General features: G+C 40.8%; 1 protein-coding gene across 1 annotated transcript; it reads left to right on the forward strand.

The window, feature by feature from the left end:
* The first annotated feature begins 3,518 nt into the window (after positions 1–3,518).
* Positions 3,519–9,520, forward strand: LOC115661079 (solute carrier family 2, facilitated glucose transporter member 11-like). The gene is given in 7 exon segments (XM_030583205.1): positions 3,519–3,522; positions 6,614–6,743; positions 6,891–6,925; positions 6,928–7,079; positions 7,476–7,668; positions 8,863–8,990; positions 9,314–9,520. Coding segments are annotated over 7 exon segments (849 nt in total).
* Positions 9,521–13,514: the final 3,994 nt, after the last annotated feature.

Raw genomic sequence — 13,514 nt, forward strand, 5'->3', positions numbered from 1 at the left:
ATGATGCTCGTTAAAAAAAAATGCATTAATTAAATTTGTGACTGAACTCCTTGGGGGAAAATTGTATGTCTCCTGTTCTGTTTTACCCGCATTCTGCCATATATTTCACGTCATAGGAGTCTCAGATGATGACGCAGCACATATTCATTTTAGGAACACTTTCACAGCAGATCTGACAAAACACAAAGAAGGTACCAATCTGAGATATCTAAAAATAGCTACAGGACTCGACTCAAGGTTTCAAGAATCTGAAGTGCTGACAAAATCTGAGAGGGACAAGGTGTGGAGTATGCCTTCAGAAGTTTTAAAAGATCAATGGTCAGATGTGGAAACTACAGAACCCAAACCACCAAAAAAGAAAATCAACCTTCTGCTGGAGGTATCTGACTCTGATGATGCAAATGAACATGTGTGGGTCCGCTCTGCTTTGGATTGTTATCAAGTAGAACCCGTCATCAGCTTAGATGCATGTCCTCTGGAATAGTGGTTGAAGCATGAAGGGACATACGAATCTTTAGCACGTGGCACGTAAATATCTTGTGACACTGGCTACAACAGCGCCATCCAAATGATTGTTCTCACTTTCAGATGACATTGTAAACAAGAAGTGGGCAGCATTATGTCCTTCAAATTGCAACCAAACTTGTTTGTCCAAGTGACTGATTGAACAAGAAATAGGACTGAGTGGACTTGTAGGCTCCAAAGTTTTACATTATTTTATTTTTTAATGCAGTTATTTTTTGTACATAAATCTGCATTTGTAAGTTCAACTTTCATGATAAGGAGATTGCACTACAGTACTTGTATTAGGTGAGTTGAAAAATATTATATCTTTTCTTTTTTACAGTGCAAATATTTGTAATCAAAAATAAAGTGAACACTGTACACATTATATTGTGTTGTAACTGAAATAAATATATTTGAAAATGTAGAAAACATCCAAAATATTTAAATAAATAGTATTCTATTATTGTTTAACAGCACGATTATTCATGAGATTAATCGCGAATAATTTTTTAATCATGTGATTAATCACAATTAATTTTTTTAATCACTTGATAGCCCTACTAAAAACATAAGTTGCTGGCCACTAAATAAATTACCAAAACTGTAAAAAAAAACTATTAATATTTCAAAACAAATTTTAGTGACCAAGGCCTGTCCCTAAAACAATATTTTTTAGAGTGAAATCTGTGGGCATGGAAAAAAGACGTTTAAAAATTGAATGGTGCAATTGACGTTTTTCAGTAGAAATTCTTGTTTTAAAACTCATACTGCCAAATCCCTCATTGACAGTCACTTGCTTTAAACTCCGATAAGCTGCACCACAGTAATGAGGTTTGTACATAAGGCAGGCTTTTGACTCTGTTCCTCTATAACTATACCGCAAAAACACCACTGAGACAGCAAATCATCAGGGTGAGAGTGGATTCAGAGTCACTTCATGATTTATTATTTCAGAAAGTGAAAAGCAGCAATGGAGCCCAGAGGAACAGGGGCAGGACGTGCACTGTAAAAGGTATAACAACAATAAGCCCAGTTACACACTGGATTTCTTGAGGGCTAGGTACAAAAATCAAATCTGTATGGTCAGGATGCAACAAAAATATCAGCTTCAAGATTCCCTTTCTCCCCAGGTAGTATGCATTGAATGTCATGGTATGACAGGGCAGTTTTATGTTGAGTCAGAACCTGTTATGTGCCTCCTACAGATGACTCACCTGATCCCAGTTACTTATTTCATGCTCCTAACTTTTTACCTACTTCTCTTACACAGAGAAATATTCTGTGTAACATTAACAGAATCACCAGTTAGAGTGGATTTTGGAGCATAGGTTAAGGGTCTGATCCAACTCCTGTTAAAGTCAATGGAAACATTCTCACTGAGGCCAATGGGAATCTATCACTAACTTTAATGTGAGTTGGACTGATCCCTGGGGGAGTATATACTCAGGTCAATTTCATGGCAAAAGGAAAAGCTGTACCATTTTTTTTTATGTTTAATCAAATGTATTAGCAGTAGCACCCATACATTACCTATGCAGTTGGACAGCGTCCTGCACATCATCTGCTACACACCCGATCCATCAGGTGTAGTGTCCGAATCACACCAGCAGCCTACCTGCTATTTCTAGCATCCAGGTACCTGCACACGTCCTCTCCTATATGTCTGTAAAACTGCACCAGTGGCACAAGCAGAGTTTGAATTACTACCAAACCCGCACATTTGGTAGAGGAATGTGGAGGTGATGATGAGGTCTCTTCACCCATGGCAAAGAAGCTGAGTGGCAATTAATTGATCTTTGATTATTAGTGGTAAATATGCCCAGTGGCGTGTGATGGGATGTTAGATGGGGTGGGATCTGAGTTACTACAGATAATTCTTTCCTGGGTGCTGGCTGGTAAGTCTTGCCCACATGCTAAGGGTTTAGCTGATCGCCATATTTGGGGTCGGGAAGGAATTTTCCTACAGGGCAGACTAGCAGAGGCCCTGGAGGTTTTTCGCCTTCCTCTGCAGCGTGGGGTATGGGTCACTTGCTGGAGGATTCTCTGCTCCTTGAAGTCTTTAAACCATGATTTGAGAACATCAATAACTCAGACATAGGTTAGAGGTTTGTTATAGGAGTGGGTCGGTGAGATTCTGTGGCCTGCGTTGTGCAGGTCAGACTAGATCAGTGAATCTCAAAGCCAGTGTGCTGCTTGTTCATGGAAAGCCCCTGGCGGGCCGGGCCGGTTTGTTTACTTGCCACGTCCTCAGGTTCAGCCGATCAAGGCTCCCACTGGCTGAAGTTCACCGCTCCAGGCCAATGGGGGCTGCGGGAAGGGCAGCCAGCACATCCCTCGGCCCGTGAAAGTTTGTGAAAAATCCAAAATTTATAAATGAAAGGAAATTATTTAAAATCTCAAACCAATAAAATAACAGATATTTTTAAGAGCTTCTAAGTCTACATGCTCCTACACACCAATAAAGAGTTAAAGTTGTTGGCAGGCAACAGAAGACGAGTGTAAAAATCTCCAACCACTTCAAAATCACTATAACATTTAACTGGTACTATGGCATTCCAATAAACCAGCTATCATTGCTTAAGTATATAACATATGTCAGTGACTCTCAACCTTTCCAAACTACTGTACCTCTTTCAGAAGTCTGATTTGTCTTGTGTGCCCCCAAACTTTCACTTCACCTAAAAATCACTTGTTTACAAAATCAGACATAAAAATACAGAAGTGTCACAGCACACTAGTACTGAAAAATTGCGGACTTTCTCATTTTTATGATATAATTATAAAATAAATCAATTGGAATATAAATAGTGTACTTACATTTCAGTATATAGTATATAGAGTAGTATGAATAAGTCATTGTCTGTATGAAATTTTAGTTTGTACTGTCTTTGCTAGCACTTTCTGTGTAGCCTGTTGTGAAACTAGGCAAATGTCTAGATAGGTTGATGTACCCCCCGGAAGAGCTCTGCGTACCCCAGAGGTACATGTACCCCTGGTTGAGAACAGCTGACATGGGTAAGAAGTGATTTAAGCAGTTACCCAAGTACACAGTGCAGATTAGTTGCAAGTGCCAAGGTGATGTAAAACCCACCTTTGCCTCCTCCAATCCTAGACATGCTCTAGGCAAAGAAAGTCCCTGGGCATAAGTTAGAGCAGCTGGAAGGCTTCCAGCGGCTGACACAGCAGTCAGGGATCAACCAATCACAAGAGAGTCCCAAACTTGCCCTTTCCCCCCAAATCATGCCTCTTACACAGGCTGCAGGAAGAGGGAGTGGTGTAGAACAGCAGTTCTCAAACTGTGGGTCGGGACCCCAAAATGGGTCGCAACCCCATTTTAATGGGGTCGCCACGGCTGGCTTAGATTTGCTGGGACTCAGGGCTGAAGCCCGAGTCCCACTGCACAGGGATGAAGCCAAAGCCCCAGGGATTCAACCCTGGGGGGTGAGCTCAGGTTACAGGCCCCCGGGCTGGGACTGAAGCCCTTGGCTTTGGCTTTGACCCCTACCTCGCACAGGGCAGTGGGAATCAGGTGGACTCAGGCTTTGGTCCCCACCTCCCCTCCCTAGGTCATGTAGTAATGTTTGTTGTCCAAAGGGGGTCATGGTGCAATGAAGTTTGAGAACCCCTGGTGTAGAAGACATTGCTCTGGCACTAGGTCATGAGAGAATCCTCTGACACTAGGCTGACCTTCCCATGGTTGGATACAGTGGTTTTAGAGCTGTTTTGTGCCTGCAGTGTAGAGCAAAGGAGCAGACAGCCCAGTGTGACAAACTGGGGAAATGTCGGTATCATTTCTTATTAATATTGATTGTTTATTACCCTGTTTCTCTGTTCAAACTGGAATTGTTACCCCCTTGAATGTGTAATCAAATCAAAGGAGGCTGCACAAGGGGAGCTGTTTAGGAACTCAGGAAGGGTAAACAATGATACAGATAAAAAAGCCCCTAACATACCCACTGCAAAGGAGTTAAGACAACAATAGCTGGGACATCAACTGGAGGAAGAATCTACTTGGCTGGCACAATCCTAGTTAGGATGTGTTTCTCTTCTCAAGGCTAGGGATGAGATCAAATGACCCACAGTGGTTAAAACAGTGTCCTGGCAGAAAGGATAGTGGGGGAAGGTCACGTCAGCTAGAAGCTGATAAAGGGACACAGAGTCAGCATGCAATAAGGCTGACACCCAAGACAGAGTGCATTCAGCAGATCTTCAGCAGGGAGTCATCTGCAAACAAGCTGTAACTTGTCCCCTGTCTTCTCTGGGCACCAAGGCTAAGTCATATCTACCTAGGGGCCTGAGGAGAAAGCCAAGCACAGGCAAGAGAATGTGTGTAGATGTCTCTGTTATTGTTGACTATTTCTCTAAGCTCTGTGTATAATTTGGGTAAAATATACCATACTTTATTTTGGAGAAACTGTTTTAGTGTCACTGCATGCTATTTCTGACCACAGGCTCCCAAAAAAGAACTCTTGCAGGGTCAAAGCCTAGGTAACATAGTTGGCAGCCAGAAACCCAGGCAGAGTGTGGCTGGACTGCAGGATCCTGTCCCAAGAAGAAATGGAAGAACAGGCCAGCTGCCTGAAATGGATGTCCTCAGGGGACTGGGAAAGTGTCTCAGAAGGGGTAACCTATCCAGAGACCGTGACAACACTTATTCTTACATATATCAAAATGTTACCAATTCTGCTGACAAAAAGCAAAATTCTAATTAAAAAAAAAAATCCCTAGAGCAGGCAGAGGAAAGTTTGGGCTTACAGTATAATGTGTAATTTTCTTGATGGGGAAGAAATGAATAGACACATACTGTTCTTAGCCTACTTCAATTACAAGCTGTAGTTCTAGCAGCATATGGTTCTGATCAATGATACTGGAAAACAAAACAGAGCACAGTTTAAATCTAATGTTCTCATAAATCTCTCAAGAAAAACTCTATTCAGAGCTTCACCCATTTTATTTTATCTCTGTAAAAATTCTCAGTACACTCTCTTTACCTCTCCCTCAACACATGAACTCCTTTGAGTTAGGAAAATGACCTGGGATAATTAATAAAAGTAATTCCTGGCAGGTGGCTCAGATGTCAATAAAAACTTCCCATGCTAATGCCATTATGTCTTGGATTTCTCACCTGCACAAAAGGATACCTATTCTACCTCTTACCTTGGAAAGGAATCTCTTATTTTGAAATAAAAACTTTTGTAAACTTATATAAGGCATTGAATGGCAGTATTATTTTTTTTGCCCATGCATTGGGATGCTCTGTAATTTCTTCTATGAGGAGCTCTCGTGCAGACAGAATTTGATTTGATTCAACAGAGTTTCATACCTTTATCGCTTTTGCTATCATATGCTAACTGGAAGGACAATATCAGAACCTTGTTTACTTTAGTATCAAACAGAGGTATGCTGAGATCACAGTACTAAGGGAAACCTGTTACTTATCCAAAAGATGTAATATTTATTTTTAAATGCCTTTGTGTTCAGATTAAATATTTCACTCATTAAAAGATACAAATAGCACTTTTTGCCCCAAATCTGCAACATTAACAACGTAATGTGCAAAACTGATACACATGACAAAAATATTCATGATTTGCTCTGGAATCCAATATTTTTTGCTACAGAAATATCCCATAAAGTACCCAAAAATGTACTTTACCAACACTTCTGATATATGACCTCAGAAAAGTTTGAGGAGAGAGGCATGTATGGTTTTAGAAGCAGATCAAATACTGCTACAAGGTTTTCACTTGATGAGCCTTTGTAGTCTCTCATTTCCATTAAAAATCTTCAGCTGTCATTCACTGGAGGCATGATGATGATAATGATGATGCAACTCACAGGAAAACTCCTAATTTCTTGCCCCCATTTTAAAAAAAACAGACTGCAGATTAGTGGTGTATGATGCACAAGGAGGATGGGATAAGAAAGAGCTTGCCCAGTAGATGAAGAGTCAGCAAAGATAGTGGATTGCTTTAGTCTTGTTTGACCCCATATTTGATATACAATAAACAAGTCATGAGGCATCTTATATTCTGGCCAAACACAATTTTTTAATTTACACTATTTTATTTCCTATAATGGTCTTGTTTCATCTCCTCAATTCAAGGTTTATGTATTTTTCTACATCCTCAATATGCTGGAGAGGTTTCCCCCAAGAAGCTGCATGGATTTGCAAATTCTACTATCCCTCTTTTTGGGGCCCTGGGAAAAACCCTTGGTCAAATTATGGGACAAAGGTAGAATACATTTACTTCCCTACCTATCTTTATTTCTCTATATTCTTTATCTTTCTGTTCATAGTTTTCCATTTGCCCATGCATCTCTCAAAAAACAAAATCTGCTGAACTTCTATTTTATAATATTTACATTTTTATATGCTCCAGGGAGTATTTAGGAACTGAATCACTGTGGCCATTACTGAGGCCTCCTGTGGAATTACATCATTGATCCAGCTGGTCACTCTGCCATTCTTTCCTGAGTCTCCACCCTACCTCCTGATATGTAAAGGAGATGAGGAAGGTTGCCTGAAAGTTAACAGAGAGTTCCCTGGCCCTCACTTTTATTTCTATTGGGTTTTTGGATTTGTGATGTTAATAGCACCTGTTAAGGGTGTGTGTGATATTAGATGGTACCAAGTTCCCCACTGCCCATTACTAAGCTGATTCTGTGAATACAGATGACCTACAGATTTTGATACAGGTCTAAATTAGTAGACAACCTTTTCTTTGTAAAATTCTGTATTAGGGGAAGCTTTAGCTTTCTACTATTACCAGCTAACTTCATTATTGCACTGATCATTCTGATTGATTAATGAGACATGGCCTGTCAGTTCAATGGAATAATCAATGCGGGTACTGAACAATTAATGCATTATCTACTCAGTAAATTCAACAGTTAACTGAATAACAGAGATGGACTAACGTGATGGACTTTTTTCTCTCTCATGGACAGCCATGAAGCACTTCTAGGGTAAAGGGACTCATCAAGCAGAGACTGATGACATGATGAAGGAGAAGGCTACAATGAAAAGCACCAAGATTCTCAGTGTCTTGAAGCTAATGAAAGAAGTATCCTTGCGTTGGCAGTTGTATACCATAATTATTATTACAGTTACCCTGCAGATTTGTGGCATCAATACAGCTGAGTTCTTCCTCACTTTAAGTCTCAAAACTATTATGCAGCCTTGAAAATGCTATAGACTCAGTATAATTGGTATTTGGTTAACATGGGAGTCCATAGCAATTCAGAATCTCACAAACAATCTCAAATGTATATTTAAGAGAAAGGGTGATAGTTTTGAGTACTGCAAGATTCCACACATCAGCATTCTTGGAAGGAAGAATATGTTCTACCATGACATTCTTGGATCTGTCCCTGCAGTGTCCGGTATATGTAGCTGTTTCTGATAGCTAGTGAAGATCATTGGAGTGATAAGTAGTGGGACTACCTCCCGCATATGTCAATTTGTGCTGCAATTGTTAGCCACGGAAGGAAGACACCTAACTCTGTGCCAAGCTAACATGCACTCTGTCTAGGAAGGTGAGTAATGCAAGCACACAAGCTTAAGAATCGAATGTCAAAATTATTACATAGGACTCATTTGCAAATTCCCACTGTGATGTGGGACTACTGGATTGAGGAGTATAAATATAAGGAGGTACCTTGAGCGACTATAGTGCAGGTCTATTTATGATACAATATCATCTTACAAATACAGGTCCCTAGAGCAGCAGCAGCAACAGCAGAAAACTGATAAAACCTGGTCAGTGTCATATTCTGCTCCCTCCTTGTGTGCAAGGATTGCATACACAAGCAGCACAGATTAAAAGGGAACAATTCCGTATTGCAACGTTTCATCACTGCATTACAATGCTGCATTGCATGGAGAAAGGTTCTTAACTCACCCTCAAACAATCTATTCAAACACTACTTCCCAAATGAGAAGTCATCTATTTCGCTGGACCCCAGCCTCAAAAAAGATGACATTTTGTAATTAGACAAAAAACATATACATTATGTATACACACAAAGGGGCCAAATTAAGGTTGCAAATTTATTTGACATTTTCAAAAATGTTATTGTTTGACTTCGCAAAGTGAAGTTTCTGTGGAGAAAAAGAAATCAGAACTCACAAGATCCTAGCTTTCAGCTCTATATTCAGTATGCATCCCATACAACCTCTTACCTTGGCCATTATATTAGCAAGATAGTTTGGTTATCTATTTTCACCAACAACTTTTACTGAAAGTTTTTTTCACTGGAGGGAGAAAGGAAAGAAAGAAGGTGAAGGGAAACAGAGTAGCTAAGAAAACAACACAGCAATTATTACTTATTCATGTTTCATTTTCCTTTCAGCTGGTGCCACAATATCCATTAGGGTTGAAATCTTTGACCAGACATCCAGACCATCTGCCTTTGTGATTGGTGGGGCCCTCAACTGGGTTGGAATCTTTGTGATTTGGATGATTTTCCCATTCATTGTGGTAAGTGATTGTAACTGAAAAATTTCCCAACTGTTTCTAATTTAAACCACCTTAGTAGCTTTGCAGGAAAATGGGGATGAATAAAAAGCAGTAAATCACAATGCTGGGTCAGTTTGGAATCTTTTGGCTCCTGCTTGATGTAGACCACTTACGAAACAGAGGTGGTGTATTTCAGTTTTAGACTGAACTGATCTCAAACTCAAACATGTAAAGACTGATTTCTCCTTTATTTAAACATTATCTGACTTCAAAGATATTAAGTCACATTCAAGAATCTGAAAGTCAGAAGATTTGTTTATATTTCTCTCAGGTTTTTTCCCCAGGAGAACTTAGGTCAGTTCTTCTTCCTCATCTTTATGGGAGTTCTTGTCACTTCTGGGATCTTTATCTACCTGTTGCTTCCAGAAACAAAGGGAAAGTCTATCACTGAAATCCAAGAGGAATTCCATAAGTTAAATTTTAGGAAGAAATGTATCCCAGCCATGGAGAAGAACATCAGTGGAGATTATAATTTCTGCACTCAGCTCTGATTGGCCATCAAAGGGAGTCAGCAAAGGAAGAAAGAAGAGACATTAGTGACTTTCACACTGGAAAGTAAAGCCACACTGGACAGTCAGCTTTAATATCTTTAATTGGACCAACTTCTGTTGGTGAGAGGGATAAACTTTCAAGACACACAGAGCCTGAGGAAGAGGCTCTCTCACCAGCAGAAGTTGATCCAGTAAAGATATTACCTCAACCCACCTTTTCTCTCTAATGTCCTGGGACCAAGTGCTGCTTTCCAGTCAGCTCAGAAACAGGATGATGTCTATTAGTAACAGATCCAGCACGCAAAACTGGAATGACTGAGAACTCTGGCTTAACTTGGTGAACTGTTAATCTTCTTTTATACCATCTGTCAATGAATCAAAGGTTGGCATTATGTTTAAAACTTTTAAACAACTCTCAGCTGAACCATGAGTAAAGAGAGGAAATAGAAACCCACCTCTTCCAAAGTGACTTCCAATTGTTATTTTACAATACAAAACTGGGATTAGTGAAGTTATTTGCTTGCTACCCAGGACTAAGGTTTAGTCAGTAATAGATTCAAGAAAAAGTTTTTAAAAAGAGGAGAGAAAATCCATTGTTCTTTTTGGCCCAACATCATTGAATGGGAAAAATTCTGATTCACATCACAAAGGGATAAGAGCTCAGATAACTCTCCATAAAATATGGTGTTATAGGCAGAACTACGGTTGCTCAATACTTTCCACTCTAAGATTCTGCTTTCAGTTGCTCATAAGTTTGCCAAATTTACACTGTTCTGGCTGAAATTTTCCATGCCTCAGGCTGATTTCCCCCAATGCCTCATATTCACCACTTTTTTCTCCTTTAAATTTCAGATAAACAGTTCAGATGTTGGCAAAAATGAGATTAGATAAAAACATGTTTTCCCCATGTTAAAAAAAATTCTTACAGCAGTTTTGTTGAGAAGTTCTACCAAGTCCATCCTTTGAAGAAAGGACTTAACATTTGGCAGGATGGCCATCCAAGTGTCAGGAATGTGCCTTTTGCTCTCCCCATGTGCCTGTGCTAGACAGTTTTGGCATCCCTGTCATGAGGTACTCCTGTGTGCCAAAAATGCTAACAAGGAGTATGAACCAGAAGAAAAAAGCCTTGTGTAAGAGTCTTAGCTGTTTTCACAACTGATTCCACCTTATCATTTCTCTGCGGGTATGCTGGAGAGGTGGTGTGGTGGTCAAACTCCCATTTATATGCAAATTCCTGGAATTCTTCCAAGCCAAACAGGAGTCTGTTGTCACTGAGCACAGAATCTAGAATGTCATATCTCAGAGTGGATCTTCAGTTTGCCAAGCATTGATTTCCTTTTTGTAACAGGTAGGGCATCAACCTCCAAAAATTGGACTAGTAATCCACTGTAGCTATGTATTGGCTTTCCTTGAAGGTAAGCAAGTCCTCTCCCACCTTTTCCCAGGGTTGAGTGGGCAATTCATATAGTAAGAGTCTTTCTGTTGGCAGGTATCACTCCACCAGCTGTGGTCACACCCTTCTAAGGAGTTCAGTTATGTATTAATTCCACGCCAGTGAACACACTCTCAAGTCCATCTAAGACAGTTGTCAATGCCAAGGTATAAGGCATATTTTTTGCATGATATCCTTGCATAATGAGGCAGGGACAATAGCTTTGCCCTCAAAATATGATTCCATCCTGCACACTCAGCTCATTTTTAATTTGAAAATACAGTTCTGCTCCTATCGGTACATGTTTTTTGTCTTCTGGCCACCCTGCTAGTATCTCTATACTGCCTGTAGTCAGATGTCCTTTTCTGTAACCTCTTTGATTTCCATCAGCTTCGCTGTTGAAACTGGGAGATAATGCAGCATGTTAATGGATACAGTGTTCTGATTCCCCTTCCCCCAGCTCACGGATGATGGGTAAATGCCCTGCTCAGGTGTCAGCTAACACCAGTAATCTGCCTGCACATTATCTCTACCTGGTGGGCTGAAGACACATCCACATGCACTGCAATCTCTTTAGAACATTAAGAAGAGGCCTTGCCATAATTAAACTATTCCTGGGTGGCCATAGGTGTACTGATGGAATCACTCCACTCTAAATATGACAGCCAGAAGCTCTTTTGGGGGATATCCCTGTTCAGTCTGATGGGGTTCTGCTGGCATAAGTGACTGACTGCTCCTGCAAAAGAGCTACACCCAATCCCTTTCTCCAATGCATCACCCTGGAGTGTCAGTGACTCTCCTGGCTGGTAGTCCCTCAGGACCAGGACATCCGTTGTGGTTAAGCATGTAATATGCTTGCTGTTAGGGACCTGCCCAGTCCCACTCAGCATCCTGCCTTTTGAGCTGATGTATGGGTTGCACTATTGTAGCCACATGTGAATAGAACTTGGACAGAAAATGTATCATTCCTATGAAGCACTGTACCCCTCTCACATCCATTGGAGCTGGCATGTCTGACTGACTTGATCTTCTTGGGATCTATTTTTAGTCCCTCTGCTGTAAGTGGATGTCCAGTGTAGCTCACCTCCTGCTGTCTGAGTCCTATTTTTTCTGAGTTGAGTTTTACATTCATGTCTCTGCATCACTGTAGAAAAGTTGTTAGTTTTCTGTCTTGTTCAGCTTCTGTGACATTGCTACCTTCATCTAGAATGTGGATATCATCTGCAGTTATTTTCATCCTAGGCAGTCCTTCCAGCACTTGGGTGAGTCTTATCTGGCTCACCTCTGGGGCAGGGTTTATATCTATTAACATGTGCAGCCATACGCAGCAAAGGTTGTGAGCATGCTGGACTCTTTATCAAGGTTTATTTGCCAAACCCAGTCCTCACATCACAGAATATAAAAATTCTGGCCTTGGAGTTCTGGCAATATGTGATCAATTGTGGAGAGTGGCATTTTTTTCAATATCCAGTTCAGTGGCTTTGAATCTATGCAGACATGTGATTTGCCTGATGGCTTTTTTTACCACCACCATGTTGCTTACCCAGGCTGTACTGGTCTCTATAGGTGCTAGGATACTCCTGCTCTATAGACTTTCAAGCTCGTTGCATACTAGTTTATGTATTGCCACCAGAATTTTCCTTTGACGTAAGCACACAAGTTCCACTGTGGGGTCTACTTTCAGTCTTAGCTTTCCTTCGAGGCACCCTTTGTTGTTGAAAACATCCATATGCTTTTAAAGTTGTTTCCATTGTCTATGAGACTCTCCCTTTTGCTTCTTGCACTGCAGCTATAAAATCTGAAGCTGAACCCAGAACGGATCCATGGTTTGTATGGCTGTATTTCCCAAGAGGAGTCTGTAGTGCTTGCCATCCACCACCACAAACTTCAATTGGTACCATTTCTTATTTTTCAGGTAAGTTATTACAAAGTCACATTTTCCTACGAGCTACATTATTTTCTCATTGTACATTGTGCCTGTTCTTTGTAATGGGTTTGTTCAAGTGCAATTCACACTGAGGAATTTCACTGAAGGGGGCCCTGCCATCCAGCTGAAATAGCACAGGGCATTTCTCTATTAACATTGTTGCATGCACAGAGGTTGATATTGTCTCTTGTTGCTTTTCTGTCCTGACAACCTGAACCTGGTACTTCTCAAACTGATGGAAAGAGTCATGATATCATCCCTGCTGTCTGATGTGCCATCCCTCTCTTGTACAAGTCTGACTAATCTTTGAGACCTGGCTCTGCTCTTGCACGTACTGCTAAAATGGTCCAACTTGACACAACACAATGCTATATTAGTGCAGGGCACTTCTCCTTTACCTGCTAGTGCTGTTTTCTGCAGTAAATGCATCACACAGTGGAATTGGAACACTGGCCATCTGGTTGTCTTTGCAGTTGTCTCACTGCTTGTACTTCTGGGTGTGTGTCTTCCTCCTACGCTTTCATCCTCTCTCGAGGCTTCTGCTGCATGCTTCATGTCTAAGCACCTGTTTAATATGAGATTGCCTTCCTGACACGAGTGGCGGATGTAAGAGGCTTGGAGAGGCTAAGCCTCCC

Source organism: Gopherus evgoodei, chromosome 13 (assembly GCF_007399415.2).
Source record: "Gopherus evgoodei ecotype Sinaloan lineage chromosome 13, rGopEvg1_v1.p, whole genome shotgun sequence".
Lineage (NCBI taxonomy): Eukaryota > Metazoa > Chordata > Testudines > Testudinidae > Gopherus > Gopherus evgoodei.